This window comes from Xenopus laevis, chromosome 4S, assembly GCF_017654675.1.
Source record: "Xenopus laevis strain J_2021 chromosome 4S, Xenopus_laevis_v10.1, whole genome shotgun sequence".
NCBI lineage: Eukaryota > Metazoa > Chordata > Amphibia > Anura > Pipidae > Xenopus > Xenopus laevis.
The window spans coordinates 21,387,704-21,406,049 of record NC_054378.1 but is presented as its reverse complement, the minus strand read 5'-3'; the positions used below and the strand labels follow the sequence as shown (position 1 = coordinate 21,406,049).

Genomic DNA, 18,346 nt, shown 5'->3' with positions numbered 1-18,346 from the left:
TTCATCATCTTGTCCTACTGTCCCCATCTTGTCCCACTTTCATCATCTTGTCCTATTGTCCCCATCTTGTCCTACTTTCATCATCTTGTCCTTCTGTCTCCATCTTGTGCTACTTTCATCATATTGTCCTCCTGTCTCCATCTTGTCCTACTGTCCTCATATTGTCTTGTTGTCATCATCTTGTCCTCCTGTCCACATCTTGCCCTACTTTCATAATCTTGTCCTCCTGTCCCCAGCTTGTCCTACTTTCATCATCTTGTCCTACTTTCACCATCTTGTCCTACTGTCCCTATCTTGTGCTATTTCATCATCTTGTCCTCCTGTCTCCATCTTGTCCTACTTTCATCATCTTGTCCTCCTGTCTCCATCTTGTTCTACTGTCATCATCTTGTCCTACTGTCTCCATCTTGTCATCCTGTCTCAATCTTGTCCTACTGTCTCCATCTGGCCCTACTGTCTCCATCCTGCTCTTCTGTCTCCATCTTGTTCTACTGTCTCCATCTTGCCCTACTATACCTGCTATTCTCCACTCCTCCTAAGCCCAATTGTAGTTTGGCAGGGCCCCTTACTGTCTGAATCCAAGGGCAGGTGCCCCTATTAGCTCTCCCCTAAAGACAGCTTTGGTTCTGCATCAGCCTTATGAGAAAAATTGCCAAAATATAGTAAAAAAAAAAAGTTTCCACTAAACATGCAAATAATATTTTAATTACATTTTAATATTTTAATTACCATAAATGCAATGAATCCCCTACAGCAGTCAAGAGTCAAGAGTTCTACAACAAGTTCATATTGATCAGAGGAAATGAACCCCCCATTTAGAACTCTGCTTGCCAATGATTGCTCCGTGCAAGAGGAGCTTTACTGTCTTATATTTGTGAGGTCATTTATAACATTAAAATAAACTTTTTCCTAATAAACTTTTTTATATAATGGTCCTGTTAAGAATAAAATAATATCATGTTTTATGGCAGAATGTCTTCTAGACTCGGGAAGACCCCTTCTGTTGCCCATTAGATGCATATCTTCCACTGAGGGGTTCCTGCATGACATCCCTTGGATCTGCTCCCTGCCCTCTACTCAGGACCTCTTGTAGGTGGCGGATGTAGCAGATTGCTGCTCTGAGGGTCTGCACCTTGCTGAGACGTTTCTCCACATATTCCTGGGGCAGATGTCTCCTGAGCTTGGTGTAGCCCTCATTGACGCATTTCACTCTCTTCCTCTCTCGCTCATTCCTTTTTCGGACATAGGAGGGTCCATAGCTACCTTCATATTTGCCAAAGGTGGTACAGGATAGTAGGGAGGGGGCACTACAGGTGCTGATGTAAGAGTTTTTAATGCTGGTCTGGTGGGCAATACAGGAAAGTTGAGTGTCATCTTGTGGGTACAGTGGGTAGTTGGCAGTAGGATTCACACAAACTGGCACCTCCCCAGTATTTTGTGGCTCTTCTGCAACGGGTAGAATCTCTAGAAGAGCGTAGATAAAACTATCCATGACTGGGGATTATCTGCACAGAAATAAGGCATTTGTACTTAATGATGCATTAAAAACATGAAGTGCAAATGAGACGGATTACAAGTGCATAGAGATCCTGTTGGAAGCCCCACGAAAATAACTTATGTGGCAAATTGGTTTTTTAAGGCCTTGTCACCCAAATACCTAATTTTTTAATGGAATCACCACACTTGCATCCTTTACCATTGATATACTTTAAAACAATTTTGGAATTAGTCTTTGCAAGTGAAGTGGTTAGTTCCCCATTTGCTAGTTTTTTATGGTCACTGTGTCCTCAAAAATTTGTGATATGAAATTTGTCCTACAGCACATATATATGTTTATCTCCATAAAAAGTGCTGGCTGTATCATTGCTCAAATCCATAACTGATTAATTAAAATCGTCCATGATTAAGGGGTTGTTCACCTTTAAATTAACTTTTAGTTTGAAGTAGAGAGGGATAGTCTGAGACAATTTGCAATTGGTTTAAATTTTTCATTATTTGTGTGAGATATTTAGCTTTTTATTCAGCAGCTCTCCAGTTTGCAATTGCAGTCATCTGGTTGAAGAATCCAAATTACCCTAGCAACCATGCATTGATTTGAATAAGAGACTGGAATATGAATTGGAGAGGCCTGAATAGAAAGATGAGTAATAAAAAGTAGCAATAACAATACATTTTTAGCCTTACAGAGCATTTGTTTTATAGACGGGGTCAATGACCCCCATTTGAAAGCAGGAAAGATAGAGGAGAAGAAGGCAAATAATCCAAAAAACGATAAAAAAGAAAAAATGAAGACCAATTGAAAAGTTGCTTATTTGCCACAAACAATTTGCAGCATGAACTGAGCCTCCTAATTTTCACTTATAAAAGGTATAGAATGTAGATTATTGTCAACAGGGGGGTTATTGGTTCTTGAAGAAGAATAGGAGAGTCCTGAATAGAGAATTAAAAATTAATAACATTATAACCTTTTAGGTTGCCGGGGTCAGTGACCCCTCCTGAATTCTGATAAACGGCAAAATAAAAATCATTTAATAAATGGCAAAAATTACCAATTAAAAAGTTGCTAACAGTAGCCTATTACATGCTAATGGTTAACTTACAGATGAATGACCCATTTAAGAACAACTATCCCTGAAAAAACTGCAGGGTACTTCCCAATGAAAATGTACGAATTCAATTCAATGTCACATAGGCATAAGTAATAAGCTCTGGCATCAGCTGGCAGCTCAGGTGACACTTGCACGGAGCTCCTTACCTGCGTGAGTATTGCCCTTACCTGCGCCCGCAGCACTGAGCCCATATGACAAGGTGCAGAGTTGCTCCATATAAATAGCACCTCACTCTGCCACTCAGGATTCCTGCCCTTTAGCCCCCGCTGTGTACACTATAAACAGTCTGGGGCAAGTGTGAAATGAATATAAAGTCTCTGAGCCATATCCTTCCCAGTATAACAATAGTTGTGTTTAGTGAATAATAAGCGAGCGAGTAATTGCTTTATATCTGTATATATACTGTACATACTGTAAGTGCCTGGGCATTGGCACTCGCCCACACTATCACCTGCCCCAGCCCAGTGCCCCCTCAATGATCCTTGAGATATTATTGCACCCATTCCTGCCCTGTCCAAAGGGATTCATCTGTCCAACCAGCACCCAATGTCCTGGCCCTGAGACGTGTGCAACTGGGCCTCACTGCCCCCTGCTTCTGTGTGATTGGCTGCCCCCCCCCTCCCACACACACACGCACCCCCCGCTTTTTATAGGAAATTTACATGAGCCTTTTTATTTGTTGGTGTTACTGTTTCTTTCAGGCAAGAGCAGAAGCAGCTGTACTGGCAGATACACTGGATAGCTTCAAGGAAGGGTCGTTGCATTTTAGCAGAGAGGGCGGTGCTTAGGCAAAGAATATATTAAGAAAAATAAGTAAAAGCTGGAATGTAACTGTACAAGTTTATTATTCAGTCTTTAACAATAAAATAATAAAATAATCAAGACAGCAACTTCTGAAATTGATATTTCCATTCAAATGAGTGGAGTGCGAGCAGGGTGAGGGAATAGGCGGGGTTAGGGGCCAAGGGAGAGGATAAGAGGGGGGAAAAATAACATTTGAAGGAAGGGGTGGGGTTAGGATCCAGTGTAAAGGAATAAATTCTTAGGAAAGGGGCGGGATTAAAGTTGAATTCAACCTGTAATAAAAAAAAACCTCCCCCCCCCGGGTAAATGCCCCTAATTGTTTACTCATCCCTCCGTGCAGATTCTGGCCTTGGAGTTCACAGCAGCCATCTTCTTCTTCTCTGGTAATCTTCATGTCTTGACGGCATTTTCAACACATGCGCAGTTGGAGTAAATTTCCCGAATTTTCGTGACTTTCGGCACATTCGCAGTGGTTCGGGACCGGAAATTTACTCCAACTGCACATGTGCCGAAACTTCCTGAAAGGACTGAAGAAAGAAGATGGCTGCCGTGAACTCAGAGGCCAGAATCTGCACAGAGGGGTGAGTAAAAAAAATCAGTGGCATTTGCCCAGGGGGGGAAGGTAGGCTGAGTGGGAGGAGGTCTACCTAGGGTAGGGGGAGGTTTTTTTTTTTTATTACAGGTTGAATTCTCCTTTAAGGAATACAGTGTGAGGAAGATGAGGTGGACAAGGCAGAATAATTAATTCTAAGAAACATGCTAAGGGGACAGAAGCCAAGAGGGTGTAATCCTGTCTGAGCATAAAGATGAGAGTGGGGGTGAGTGACAAGACCATAGGGAGGAAAACAGCCCATCAGGATATACAGATCAAAACCAACTGCAGAGACACAAATCAATCATAAAACTGATCAGGTGATCAAATAACCCAACACCCCTGGGGAGCAAAGAGATGGAACAGGGACACCCACCACATTAACCCCCGTGGTGCTGGAGCCAAAACATAGATGACCCATATGCAAAGGAATGCACTAGTCCTATGTCCAAAGAGGTTGTTTCCATTTGCATCAACCCTAAGGAGCAACTGCCGTCTGGCTAGGTAATTGCAGACTTCCGTCCGGTTAATGGACTTCTGGAAACCAAGCCCCAACCCCTACTTGACTAGAGGAAAGAAAGCAGCCTGGGGATAGTAAGAAAGACCATGTTCCACCCCCACGTGGGAAAGAGAACAGCCTAGCAAAAGGAATTAAGAACAATCCCCACCATTCTCCTGACCATGGAAAGACAGCAGCCCAGGTCTCACAGTACTGGGGGATAAATGACAAGTAACTTACCCTTTAAAAAAAATGCTGTTTGGGGTATCTACTTAGTTTGGTGCAAGGCTCATAAGTGTTAACCCCAAAATTGCTAAACTGAGTTTAAAAGTAGGGAATGACCTCCATTAGTTTCTCTCTGCTCCCATGTGAAACGCAGCCATGCAGCTTGTTAGTAACACTGAATGCCCACTGCCGCCCTGCCATCAATACTGTGTCATTTACATGGAGATATCAGCGGGCGGCAGTTAGCAACATCAAAGAGTGTCCACACCCCCCCCCCCATGCACGAAGGCAAACGAGCAGCAGCGCTAATTAGCAGCAGAACCAGCATGTGGCATTTATTATAGAGATAAGGAATCATTAAATGGAGCCTCCGAATGTGAGCTGATCGGTTGGGGGAGGAGCTTCATCATCAATTACATTAACACATATATACAGACTCTTCAGTCACCGGGAGGGAGCGAAGTCTGGCTCTGTACAGAAAACCAGCCTTTTTATTGGATCAGAAGGAATGGGAGGAAGGAAGGACGGACGGTGCCAGGATCTCCTAATCCGGTTCTTCTCGGCCCACCCAATTAACTCAGCACAACGTGGCGGTCGAAAACGGACTTGCGCTGCTCCTGCACCTGCAGCTTCCAGCGATGCTGGGCATACTCCACCTTGTTCAGCACATTGGCCCGACTCCTTGATCGCGCCAGCACGTCGTGGGCATTGGCAAAGGGCTGGTGATCCTGAGCGAAAGACACAACTGGTTAATGACAGACTGCACGAGCAGCTCTAGAACATGTTCTCATGTATAGTTCCCATCTCTCGAGCTGGCCAGGCTCACTTTATCTCTCGCTGTTTCCACATAGGCCTCAGGCTCACGTCTAAGTGAGTCTGCTCACACTGGCGGGCAATGTAAGTGTTAAATACGTTACCTTAGTATAGGGTTAGCTCAGTTCCAATGTGATTTGCAGTTACATCGTTTCCCCCGACAGCTGCCCCAGTGCAAACAACAAACACAGATCCCTTTGTGCTTCCCTACTTACTATATCCCACCCCCCTCCTCAGATAATGTTTCCCTGTATTTGTAGGGAACACAAGGGACCGGGCACCGAGCCAGAATACACCAAGCGTCTGGGACACCAACCCTGTATGTATGGCTGCTGTGCAGAACTAACACTCTCAGTTAGCAGGGACTGGTGCATCCCATCCATTCTAGTTATCTGTATAAGGGTAAGGCCACACTGGGTATTTGGGGAGATTTGGTCGCCTGGCGACTAATTGCCTCGTCTTTGTGGCGACCAATCTCCCCAAACGCCTTCCCTCACTAAAATGAAAAAAACGCCGGCGCTAATCACACGCGGCGATTCGTTTTCGCCAGACGACCAAATCTCCCCAAAACACCCAGTGTGACCTTACCCTAACAGAGCATTCTGTCCCAGAGGCTGCACAGATCTTATCTGATCCCCATTGGAAGCAGCAGTCCTGAGATTCTAGCTATCATTGATGGCATGGAAACAGTTAAAGAACAGAAATGATAAAGAAAATCTTTTTCCTAGAGAATCGTAGGTCTGTCTGTCTGTCTCTGTCCCTACATCACAAGAAGTACAAACCAAGCATTTATTTTAATCTGATTCTCAACGACTCTCTTCATTTAACACTAATTAGTCCCTAATAAGACTGAATTAAACAGGAGATACAGAAGAACAAGGACACTAATTTAAAAAAAAACCCTAATTATATTCCTTGGCTGTTTATTGGGAACGACGCGTCCCATAACAGTGTAATTCAGTGAGCGCCAGCAACTTCCATTATACAATTAATGACTGTGATGAGACAGAACAGGACAAATAAAGATGCACAATCCTATTCCTCTCCCCCCCCCCCCCAACTATCAGACAAATGTGCCCCCCACCTACAGAACCGAGAGCAGGAAATATTACTGATATTTAGCTAATAGTCTGCACAGTGTGATTATTGTAAATACAGGGACTGGGATCAGCTGCTTTGGAAACACAGACACCAGATTATTGGTTATTTGATATATTCACTCATTAACAAACCCACACTCTATCCAGATATACAGAGAAGGAATGTTCTGGGCACACAATAAGCTATACCCTCATACTGTACTGTCTAAGTGAATCTATATGGCACCTCCCTCCCATATGTATAAATACAAATATACAGAGAAGGAATGTTCTGGGCACACAATAAGCTATACTCTCATACTGTCTAAGGGAATCAATATGGCACCTCCTCCCATATGTATAAATTCAAATATACAGAGAAGGAATGTTCTGGACACACAATAAGCTATACTCTCATACTGTACTGTCTAAGGGAATCAATATGGCACCTCCTCCCATATGTATAAACACAAATATACAGAGAAGGAATGTTCTGGGCACACAATAAGCTATACACTCATACTGTACTGTTTAAGGAAGTGCTGTCCGACTTCTTTGGTCCCAAGGGCCAGAATTTCTCTGGCCTACATGGTGGAGGGTGATAATGGAGTGTTGACCACTCCCTGTTTTTAAAGCACACCCATGTTACCACAAGATCATGTCCACTTGAACTGTGGTAGCACACCAAAAAAGGAGATTTTTAGTACTACTTACTGTTAAATCTCCTTCTCTCTACGCACTTGGGGGACACAGGAACCAGGAGGCAGGACACATACTAAACAAAAAAGCTGGACTCCTCCTTCTCCCTCTATATACTCTCCTGCTTAACTCCCCCACATCAGTTTCAATAACAAGCCCATAACAAGGACTATATGTATATACACAAACTAAAAGAACAAACGTTTCCCCTGTAAACCCCCTAACCGGGGTACGTTTTGGGGAGGGCGTTCCTGTGCCCCCCCCAAGTGCCTAGAGAGAAAGAGATTTAATGGTAAGTTCTACTAAAAATCTCCTTTTCTCTTACGGCCTTGGGGGACACAGGAACCACGGGGATTTATCAAAGCAGTCCCATAATCCCATATTGAGGGAGGGAAGAAACAAAGACCAGTGCTTGTGTCAGTCTGAACCTAAGACTGATTGCAGGACTTTTCTGCCAAAGCTCGCTTCAGCAGACGAGTATGTATCAAAATGATAAAACTTTGTAAAGGTGTGCACAGATAACCATGTGGCAGCTCTGCAGAGCTGGTCAGCAGAAGCATCATTCCTCCATGCCCACGAAGTGCTTAGGGCCCTAGTCGAATGGGCTCTGACTCTTTTGTGGGGACTTCTGTGGGCGGCTAAGTATGCCTGACGGATCGTCTCTCTGATCCATTGCAAAATCGTCACCTTGGACGCCGCAAAGATCCTGACTTCCAAATTGAAGCCGTTCTCTCTATGCATGTTGACAATGCCCTGACAACGTCCAGAGAATGAAGACGAGTCTCATTTTTATTCCTCGGATTCGGACAGAAGGAAGGTACCACAATCGACTGGTTAACATGAAAACTCGACACTACCTTGGGAAGGAAGGAGGGTCTAATCCGCAATACCACCTTGTCTGGGTGAAAAACCATGAACGGCGGAGCCATGGATAGTGCCCCTAACTCCGAGACCCTTCTGGCCGAGGCAATGGCCACCAAAAACACTACCTTCCAGGTCAGGGAAGGCAAGTCCACCGACCGCAAAGGTTTGAATGGTGCATCCTGAAGTGATCTCACACCGGTGCCAGTTGTTTGAAAGGCGAAGCTACATGGGCCACACCCTGGAGAAAAGTCTGAATGTCGTCCTTTAAGGCCAGCCGGTCCTGGAAGAGAACTGACAGGGCTGAGACTTGCACCTTTAGAGATGACTGTCTCGAGCCCCTTTCGAGCCCCTTCTGCAGAAACAGAAGCACACGCGATAAATCAAGTTCATTGATCTCTGGGTTCACACCATGCTGCGTAGGCCTTCCACACCCCGTAGTATGCCTTGGCGGAGGATGTGTTTCTTGCCTTGATCATTGTGTTGATCACCGTACCAGCAAAACCCTTGTCTCTCAGGATGGTGGTCTCAACAGCCATGCCATCAAGTTCAAGAGACCTGGATTTTGATGTTGTATTGGGCCCTGCTGAAGTAAGTCCGGACGTCGCGGATAGGGATATGAGGTCCGTGAACCAGGCTCTTCGGGGCCAATATGGGGCCACAACGATTAAACTCAGCTTCTCGTGACGAAACTTCCTTAATACCCGTGGTAGCATGGGCAAGGGAGGGAAGATGTACGCTCATTGGAACTGCCATGGTAGAGTCATCGCGTCCACTCCTGATGCTTGTGGGTCTCTGCTTCTGACAAAGAACCATGGCACCTTCTTGTTGTGTCGAGATGCCATCAGATGGACTTCTGGTTGTCCCCACCTGTGCACGATCGTGTCGAACACCTCTGGTATGAGTTCCTACTCTCCTGGATCCAGATAGTGTTGACTTAGGTAGTCGGCTTCCCAGTTTTGAATTCCTGGAATATGAACCGCGGATATTTCTGGAATTCGAGCCTCTGCCCAGGACAGAATCTTTCCACCTCTAACCAGGCTGCGGAGCTGCGGGTTCCCCCTGATGATTTATATATGCGACTGCGGTCACATTGCCTGTCTGTATGCGCACTGAGAGACCCGTCAGGAGATCCTCCCAATGGCGCAGTGCTAGGTAAATGGCCCGAAGCTCTAAGACATTTATTGACCGTCTGGACTCCTCTGGAGACCACCTTCCTTGAGCCGAACTTTGAGCGAACTGTGCTCCCCATTCAGTTAGGCTTGCGTTGGTGGTGATGACTGTCCATTGAGTCTCTCCCATCGCCAACCTCCGTCTAGATTTTGGGTGTTTGTCCACTACTGCAGGGACTGCCGTGTCGGCCGATCCAGAACGATCTTCTGCGTTAGCGACTCCTTCTTCCCCAATTCAACAGAATGCACAACTGGAGAGGACGCCAATGAAATTGTGCAAAAGGTGCTGCCTCCATGGTTGATACCATATACCCCAGTACCTGCATGCAAAGCCGAATCGAGGGAGATCTGGTCTGGATAAGCGGTCTGGACAGGTACTGCAACCTCTCCTGCTTCTCCTGAGGGAGCACCACTATCTGAGTGTCTTTATTGAATATCAGTCCCAGAAATAGCATGACCTGGTTCGAGACGAGAAAGGTTTTTTTCCTGTTGATTAACCATTCGAACTGCTCCAGAGTTTTAATGGTTATTGCTAGATGTTCCTGCATCTCCTCCAGAGATGCTGCCCTCACCTAGATATGGCGTAATGTATATGCCCTGCAAGCGCAAGACTGCCGTCATGGCTGCCATGATCTTGGTGAAGACCCGAGGAGCTGACGACAGGCTGAAGGGAAGGGCCACAAACTGATAATGCCGCTGGAGAAAGGCAAAACGCAGGTACTTGTGATGGCCTGGCCAAATGGGAACATGCAGGTACGTGTCCTTGATGTCCAAGGATGCGAGGAATTCGCCCCTGTTCAGAGATCTGATCACAGAGCAGATGGTTTTCATGCGGAACTGGTGATACCTGATGAACCTGTTGAGGCACTTTAAGTCCAAAACTGGGAGGAATGATCCATCCTTTTTGGGCACGATAAATACGTTTGAATAGGATCCTTGACGTAGTTGGTCCAATGGAACGGGAACTATAACCCCCGCATGTAGAACAGCCTGAACCAGAAGGTGGGGAACCTTTCGAGGAGCGGAATCATGAGCCACGAAAAAACTTGTCCCGTCTCTGTACTGTATTGGAGCGGGTCCTTGGCTGGGGTAATAGTGTGCTCTTCCCCCCTGTGGCCTGGGATATCACCTTCTCTAGCCCCTCGCCAAACAGGCGCTTTCCTTTAAAAGCCATGGCCATCAGAGCTTCCTTGGAGCTGGGGTCGGCTGCCCAGTGCTTAAGCCAGAGTGCTTAAGCCAGAGTGCTTAAGCCAGAGTGCTTAAGCCAGAGTGCTTAAGCCAGAGTGCTCTGCGCGCTGCAACTGCCATGGCAGATGTTCTGGCTGTTGTATGTAGAGAGTCTAGGAGGGCATCTCCTAGGAAGGCATTCGCATCCACAAACTGGGATGCCAGCGAGGATAATTTATACCGAGAAGAATTAACCCTGAGACTCTCCAATATCTCCTGTGCCCAGTCAGCCATTGCCCTGCTGACCCATGCTGCTGCGATGATAGGTCTAAAAGTGGAACCTGCCGAAATAAAGGTGGAGCGGAGAAAACCCTCCAGTCGTTTGTCTGTCGGATTCTTAAAGGCTGCCGAAACTGGGACAGGAGAGCTGTGTTCTTTGAAAGTCGTGACACTGGAGCGTCAACCGCTGGTGGCATACCCCATTTGTCTGTGAGATCCTTCGCAAAGGGGTAAGAGCGAGAAAACCTGCGAGAAGGTTGAAACTTTTTCCTCTGGGCTATCCCACTCCTGTTGAATAACGCCCCCAACTGCTCATGAAAAGGGAACTCTGCGTTTTGCTTGCGCTGGCGTCTAAAGGGACCCTTGGATCCTGATGCCTCCTCTAGCTTTAAGGAGTGCATAATGGGCCAGATAATTCCCTCTACATCATGGGGAATTCTCTGTCGGGCTCGGGGAGATCCTCAGATGAGGCTGAGGAAATCTCTCCCTCACTTAATTCGGTATCGCTCACCTCATCAGCCAACTCCCCAGATGATGCTGACAGGACAGTCTTTCTTTTACTAGCTGACTTCCTGCTCCTAGTGTGGGGCTGCACCAACAGGTGCCTAACAAACCTGTCCAGTGAGGCAGATAGGTTATCGATTCCCTGCAGGTTAGCCAGGGACTGGGACAACTGAAGCGCCCAAGGTGGAGGGCTATCCCCCCTAGTGTTGGGCAGGGATGCTGTAGCCCCCACAGAATCCCCAGCAGTTGTCAGAGTAGGGGTAATGCTCCCTAGACCTTTACGGTCTGTTTGTACAGGAGGGACTGATGGTTTCTCAATAGCAGAGCAGGCTGCGCACACTGGGTTCTCCTGACCCTTGGAAAATTTTGCAGAGCATAAAGAGCATGCCAAATATGTTTAGCTCTCCTGCAGTCCTGCCCAGCTCTATACCGCCTCCCCACCTACCGTACCTCCCAATGCAGGGAGTATAGAGAGAGAGAGCAAGATCCAGACTCGGGCACTGTGCGTGCGAGATACCAACTCTGCGTCTTGCTCAAGGTTTCCGGCGCTTTCCAATGAAGCTTTTGTTCCTTGGCAGACGCTGACGTCATACGAACGCACCAGCGTAAACCCAGAAGAAGAACCTACGGGGAGGAGAGTGCCGTCAGTCACAACGGACCCACCCCTCAGGACAGCACAACCCGACTCTTTCTTTCTCTCTACATCCCCCTCACACCATCAGGCAGGACTTGGGGGACACAGGAAACACGGCAGGCGGGCGGGAGGCTAAGCCAGAAGCGGGGGGTGAGAAGGGGTAGGAGGTGCGCTCGGCAACCAGCCTGCCTACTTACCCCAGGAGGGTTTTCTGATCGCTTCCCCTCCTTAGCCTCTCTGTATGGCCATCACCTGTCCCACTGTGGCGTGGAAACAGGTACGTGATGGGTGGTCCACTCTTATGAGTCTTACCGACTCCAGCAGAGGGCTAACCTTAGAGATCAAGAGTGGCCCTGACTCTTGTCACACCCCGGGTGTCAATGCTAACCGTTGTCCGTAGAATCCTTTAGTAGGACCTCCTAGAGGCCATCCTACCTCCTTGGCAGGACATTAAAAAACTGATGTGGGGGAGTTAAGCAGGAGAGGATATAGAGGGAGAAGGAGGAGTCCAGCTTTTTTGTTTAGTATGTGTCTTGCCTCATGGAGGGAGGAGCTAAACGAAGTGGTTCCTGTGTCCCCCAAGGCCGTAAGAGAAAACCAAATGGTTGGTGCTCACTAGAGGGATATCACTTTTCACTCATATGTGAAAAAAGTTAAGCCATATTAAGACATACCCTTAAATCCATGTGCCTTCTCCAGTGCATAACACAGCGCCCCAGCTCATGATTAAACACATTAGGGGCCCCCAACAATTTTCAGATGTTAACAAACCCCCATAACAAACAGGCAGAGCAGAGTACGCACAGGCACACACAGGGAGCATAGGGCGAACAGAGCAGGAGACAGGGAAACTTATCAGGACCACGCTAAGATGTACTACATACAGTGACTCAGTGCTGGTGCCCCTCCTGCAGTTTGTGAGTGTTAACAATGTGGACAGTTTCAGTCATGTTCTCAGGTGTGAACAGTACAGGGCTTTAGGGGTGTGAACAATAGAGGTGTTACATGCTCTTCCTGTGGAACATAAGCCTGGTATTTTTTCTGGGGGTTTGTTAGTATTTGAAAATGATTGTTAGGGGACCCAAAAAAGTGTTTAATCATGTGCTGGGGGGCTGGGTTATCCACAGGGGAGGATGAGGCATATGGATTTAAGGGTATGTCTTAATATGACAACTTTTTCACATACGAGTAATGAGCGATATCCCTGCATTTGATTTTCGGTGTGTTACAACCATTAATGTGGAGGTGGTCTTGTAGTGACATGGGCGTGGTTTAAGTGGGTGTGGTTTAAAAACAGGGAGTGGCCAACACTGGCTTCTATTATCAGCCCTCCACCATGTAGGTAAGAAAAATTCTGTGGCACTTGGTCCCACAGAAGTCGGACAGCACTGGTCTAAGGGAATCAATATGGAACCTCCCATATGTATGAATACAAATATACAGAGAAGGAATGTTCTGGGCACACAATAAGCTATATCCTCATACTGTACTGTCTAAGGGAATCAATATGGCATCTCCTCCCATATGTATGAATACAAATATACAGAGTAGAAATGTTCTGGGCACACAAAGGAATTAATATGGCACCTCTTCCCATATGTATACATGTAAATATACAGAGAAGGAATTCACATCCCATTGTGTATGTAAGATGGGGCAGTAGCAGCAGTGGCTGATTGGCAGGTCTAATAACCAACAGTGTTATAGAGTAGAGACTTACCCCCACATCATGTTCACTCTGTATGAGCTGAGAATGACCAAAAAGTTTCCTCTTTAATATGGGTTCCACTATGGTCAGGTAGAACATGTAGAGCAGAAGCATCCCCAGCACAGACAGGTAGATTATAATGGTCACCTGAGCACAGGGAAAAGTAAGTAATAGCTGATCATTTACTTTGCAATTTCTTTGTATTTTTATAATCCATAACCCTGGAGTTTTAACTGTTATACTGATATTGTTAATCAGTACCATAGAGCGGGGATACATTTAATTTAATTTGGCTTTACAGCCCCTAACTTCGAATTTCTGAATGCCTTACTAGATGAGCCTGCAGTTTCAGCCTTGCCAAAATTCACATTGTTACTCAAAATATATTCCTTATTGTTTAATAATCCCATTACTGGATGAAGAGCCGCATGATGCTCCTGAGCCACGGGTTGCCTACCCCTGGGTTAGAGATTGGTTCTGGAGTTGGACTGAATCTATTACCAGGCTGAGGGGAGGTCATTACCTTGATGGTGGAAGAGCTTCTCTCTTCATATTTGCACTCACAGCGCAGGCAGTAAGCCTCGACATCAGCCCCCGGAACCGGCATAGGGTCCACCACATGGAGACAGTCACTGCACAAGACAATATATAATCATAGTGAGGCACAGTTGTAGCCTAGGCACCCCCATGTTTAAATCCAGGGCAGAGGTGCTCAGCACACATAATACGCCCCCACCCATACATTTAAATACAACTATATATAAATGAGATGTTCATTTGAGTCTTAAATTCTGTTCCCCGGAGTTGCCCCTCGGAATGATAACAAGCACCCCAGCCTGAGTGCCCCATCTAGACGGGTTGGGTAGCACACACACATATAGAATAATATAACAGGATACCCCCATGTGTTACAATGGAGCCAACAGGAAGCTCTTTGTCTTAAAGGGCCGCTACACTTCATAAGAGCACTTATCCACAGCTTCACCATTTGCTTCCTACAACATTACAATGGGCTGCAAGATTGCTCCACCCTCCGTCCCCTACAGGCCTCATATAGACTGGCAATTGCATGGGCAATGAGTGAATCAATTACAGAACCCCCAAATGAATGAAACGGCCTCTTACCAGTCTTTCTGTGTCACATTCTTGTTGAATATGTTTCCCTTCTTATCCTTGTAGGGGGGACAAATACATTTGCAACGTGCGTCCACTGAGCTTCCGCTGTCCTGCAACACAAGGGACATTTCTGTTTCCCACATCACATCTCTTCCTCCCATCAGTTCCTTTATATTAACACCTGGGGGCACATGTCTCCCCTCTACTCTACCAGTACTGATCTCACTGCACATGGGAAAGGGTTGCAGCCCTGCAGTTGGTCAGGTTCTTATGGGAGATGCACTTTGTGTGGGGGGAGTAAGGGGGCTGCAGTCTTCGGCTCATTTCCCTGCACTTCAGAAGCAGTTGGGAAATCTCAGCCCTGCCCCCTCCCCAAAGTCACTGATCCCCCCATTCTCCTCTACCGAGCTTGTCCTAATTTACCCCCTGATCCCCGATCAGTTCCCATTAACGCCCAATAATCCCAAAAGGGTCCCCACAAGGGGCAGCACCATCACTAGGCCCAGCAGCTGAACTGAGGATGCACTCACCTTATCCCCAGAGCCGCCTTCCGCAGCCGCCACCAGCAGCAGCACGAACACAACCCAAACGATCCCCTTGAACGCCCAATACCGAGTCATCATCACAACCGGACCGACAGCTCGCATAGGAAATCAGCTGACTGCCACTACAAAACACTGGCGATTCCCCACTTCCGCCCGACTTCCGGGTCTGTGAGTGCACAGCCAGCAGCTTTCCGTGCGGAGCCTGGGCACACGGAAACATAGTTCCGGGACTGCACCGAGAAAAGAGACGGAGATGTTCCACGGCTGCAGCCTGTTGGAAATACAGGGGGAAAGAAAACTTGTATTGACAGAGGAAACCAGGGCTGGACTTCATTTAAACGATATTGTCTTACAGTGGCTTTACTACTATGTTATAGAATGACTCATTTAAAATAACTTTTAGTATACTATAGAATGGCTCACTCTAAGCAACTTTTCAATTGGTCTTCAATATTTCTTTTTTATAGTTTTTAAAGGGGTGGTTCACCTTTATGATAACTTTTAGTATACTATTGAATGGCTCATTCTAATCAACATTTCAAATGGTCTTCATTTTTTCTTCTTTTTTTTAATCATTTTTAAAGGGGTGGTTCATCTTTAAGATAACTTTTAGTATATTATAGAATTGCTAATTCTCAGTAACTTTTCAATTGGTCTTCATTATTTCTTTTTTATAGTTTTTGAAGTATTTGCTTTCTCTTCTAATGACTGTCAGGTCTCTCCTATTCATATTCCAGCCTCTTATTCAAATCGATGCTTGGTTGCTACGATCCAAATAACCATTGCATAAGAGACTGTGAAAATTGCAAACTGGAAAACTGCTGAATAAAAAGCCAGTTCAATTGCAAATTGTCTCAGAATATCCCTCTCTGCATCATACTAAGAGTTAATTTAAAGGTGAAAAACCCCTTTAAATCTTCTTCTAGCTCTTTTCAGCTTTGAGATGGGGGTCACTGACTTGTGGCCATGTCTATGACACCCCCAGCCGCACCCATGTGCCCAGACAATTATGTTCTGATTTTACCCCTTGCTCCTTCCCACAATGAGATATAGAAATGGGTCAATCCTGCAGAATCTTGGAGGGTTATTGGGTCTGGGGAGGGGGGTGATAAATTTGCGGCGACTTCTTGTTTATTTATTGCACATTATGGAAAGAATCCCTTTTTTTCTGTTATTTCTAAGGATTTTGTGTATGATTGGGTAATTTAGCACTTGGCTTGACTCAACCTTGACCCCCAAAACCCCTTGATTGGCTGCCATAAACAGAATGTATTCTAATAAAATGAATGTTCCCATTATGGAGCTGATATGTTTAACCCCCGGCAGAAGCTCCATGTGACACAGACTTTGCATCACAATTATTCTGTTTTTTGCTGACTAATATTGATTTTCTGTTCATCTCTCTCTGAATATGAAACTCTCCACTTGTACCGCATTTCCATGGCAACACAATGAGAAAATCTTCTCTCCAATTTGTCACCGACTGACTCATTCCATTTCATTCTGCCCGACCCACCTGCTCCTGTTTTTCTTCCTTCTCCCCTGACTCAAGGGTTTTAGTGATTTTCTCTTAATGAGCAGAGAATTCATAACATTGGTATCTATTGAATTGGAACAGAAAAAAGGATATAAATGTACTGTGTGTATAGTGCTTATACTCACAATAATCCCCTTCAAGCCTGTAATATGTCAATTATATTCACGTGTAAGGCGAGGATTCAGATAGAATACAAAGGATTCAGCTAGAATACAAAGTACTGTTTCAACTATAGTGCTCAAAAGGGATATTAATGAAATAGAGAAAGTACAGAGAAGAGCGACTAAGCTGGTAAAGGGAATGGAAGGGATCAGTTATGGGGAAAGGCAAGTTGGGATTGGTTACACTGGAGAAGAGACCGATATGATCACTATATATAATTATATACGGGACAGTAATGAAATAGAGAAAGTACAGAGAAAAGTGACTAAATGTGGCCATACACGGGCCGATAAAAGCTGCCGACAGACCGAGTCGGCAGCTTATTGGGCCGTGTATGGGGCCCCCTGACGGGCTTCACCGAACGAGATCTGGCCGAAAGTCGGGCAGATCTCGATCGGATGGGACTAAAAATCCTGTCGGATCGCGGCCGCATATGTTCGTTGATGTGGTGCCGCGATCCGACGCCCGTTACCATTTGTTAGGATCCGATCGTTGGGCCCTAGGGCCCACGATCAGATCAGCCCGATATTGCCCACCTCATGGAGGGCATATCGGGGAGAGATCTGCTCGTTTGTCGAAATCGCCAAACGAGTGGATCTCTCCATGTATGGCCACCTTAAGCTGATAAAGGGGAATGGAAGGGATCAGTTATGGGGAAAGGCAAGTTGGGATTGGTTAGACTGGAGAAGAGACAGTTAAAGAGTAACTAAAGAAGTAGGTAGAAATATTGTACATTATGTTTTGGGCTTCTGTACCAGCCCAAGGCAACCATGGCCCTTTACCAGTAAAAACCTGTGTCTCCAAAGATGCCCCAGTAGCTCCCCTCTGCTGATTCACTGCACATGCTCTGTGCTGCTGTCACTTACTGAGCTTAGGGACCCACTCACAATTTACAGTACATATAGAATAGAAATGACATTATAAGGCTGATTAGTAATTGATACAGATAATTACTACACGGCAGCACAGAAAGCAGTGCAACGAGCATCAGAATATAATAATCAACCCTGTAGCATCAGCTTATATTACAGGCCAACCTCATTTTCTGCTTGATAATTTGTGACGACCCCTAAGCTTAGCTTCTCAACAGCTGCTCAGAGCCCACTGAGCAAGGGAGCGTCACAGACACTTTCCAAGATGGTGACCCCCTGTGACAAGTTTGAAGTCCTGGATCATTGCTATTGACAAGCTGAAACCTTTTGGCTGGTGTTCAGTATATAACATATTGCATTTTTATTCACATTCATTTTTAGGGTTTAGATCTTCTTTAAGGTGGATATGATCAATATATATATATATATATATATATATATATATATATATATATATATATATATATAT

The 18,346-nt window shown here is 45.7% G+C and overlaps 2 protein-coding genes across 2 annotated transcripts; both read right to left on the bottom strand.

Moving 5' to 3' along the window:
• Window positions 1-979: 979 nt before the first annotated feature.
• On the bottom strand, window positions 980-1,492 carry LOC108714944 (achaete-scute homolog 3-like). Its single transcript, XM_018259820.1, has one exon. The coding sequence runs from the start codon at window positions 1,490-1,492 to the stop codon at window positions 980-982; it is 513 nt and encodes a 170-aa protein (XP_018115309.1).
• Window positions 1,493-3,435: 1,943 nt separating this feature from the next.
• On the bottom strand, window positions 3,436-15,530 carry tmem9b.S (TMEM9 domain family member B S homeolog). Its single transcript, XM_018260344.2, has 5 exons — window positions 15,292-15,530; window positions 14,771-14,871; window positions 14,169-14,277; window positions 13,658-13,792; window positions 3,436-5,457 (listed from the first exon to the last, which is right to left on the bottom strand). The coding sequence occupies exons 1-5, from the start codon at window positions 15,406-15,408 to the stop codon at window positions 5,302-5,304; spliced, it is 618 nt and encodes a 205-aa protein (XP_018115833.1). The 5' UTR covers window positions 15,409-15,530; the 3' UTR covers window positions 3,436-5,301.
• Window positions 15,531-18,346: the final 2,816 nt, after the last annotated feature.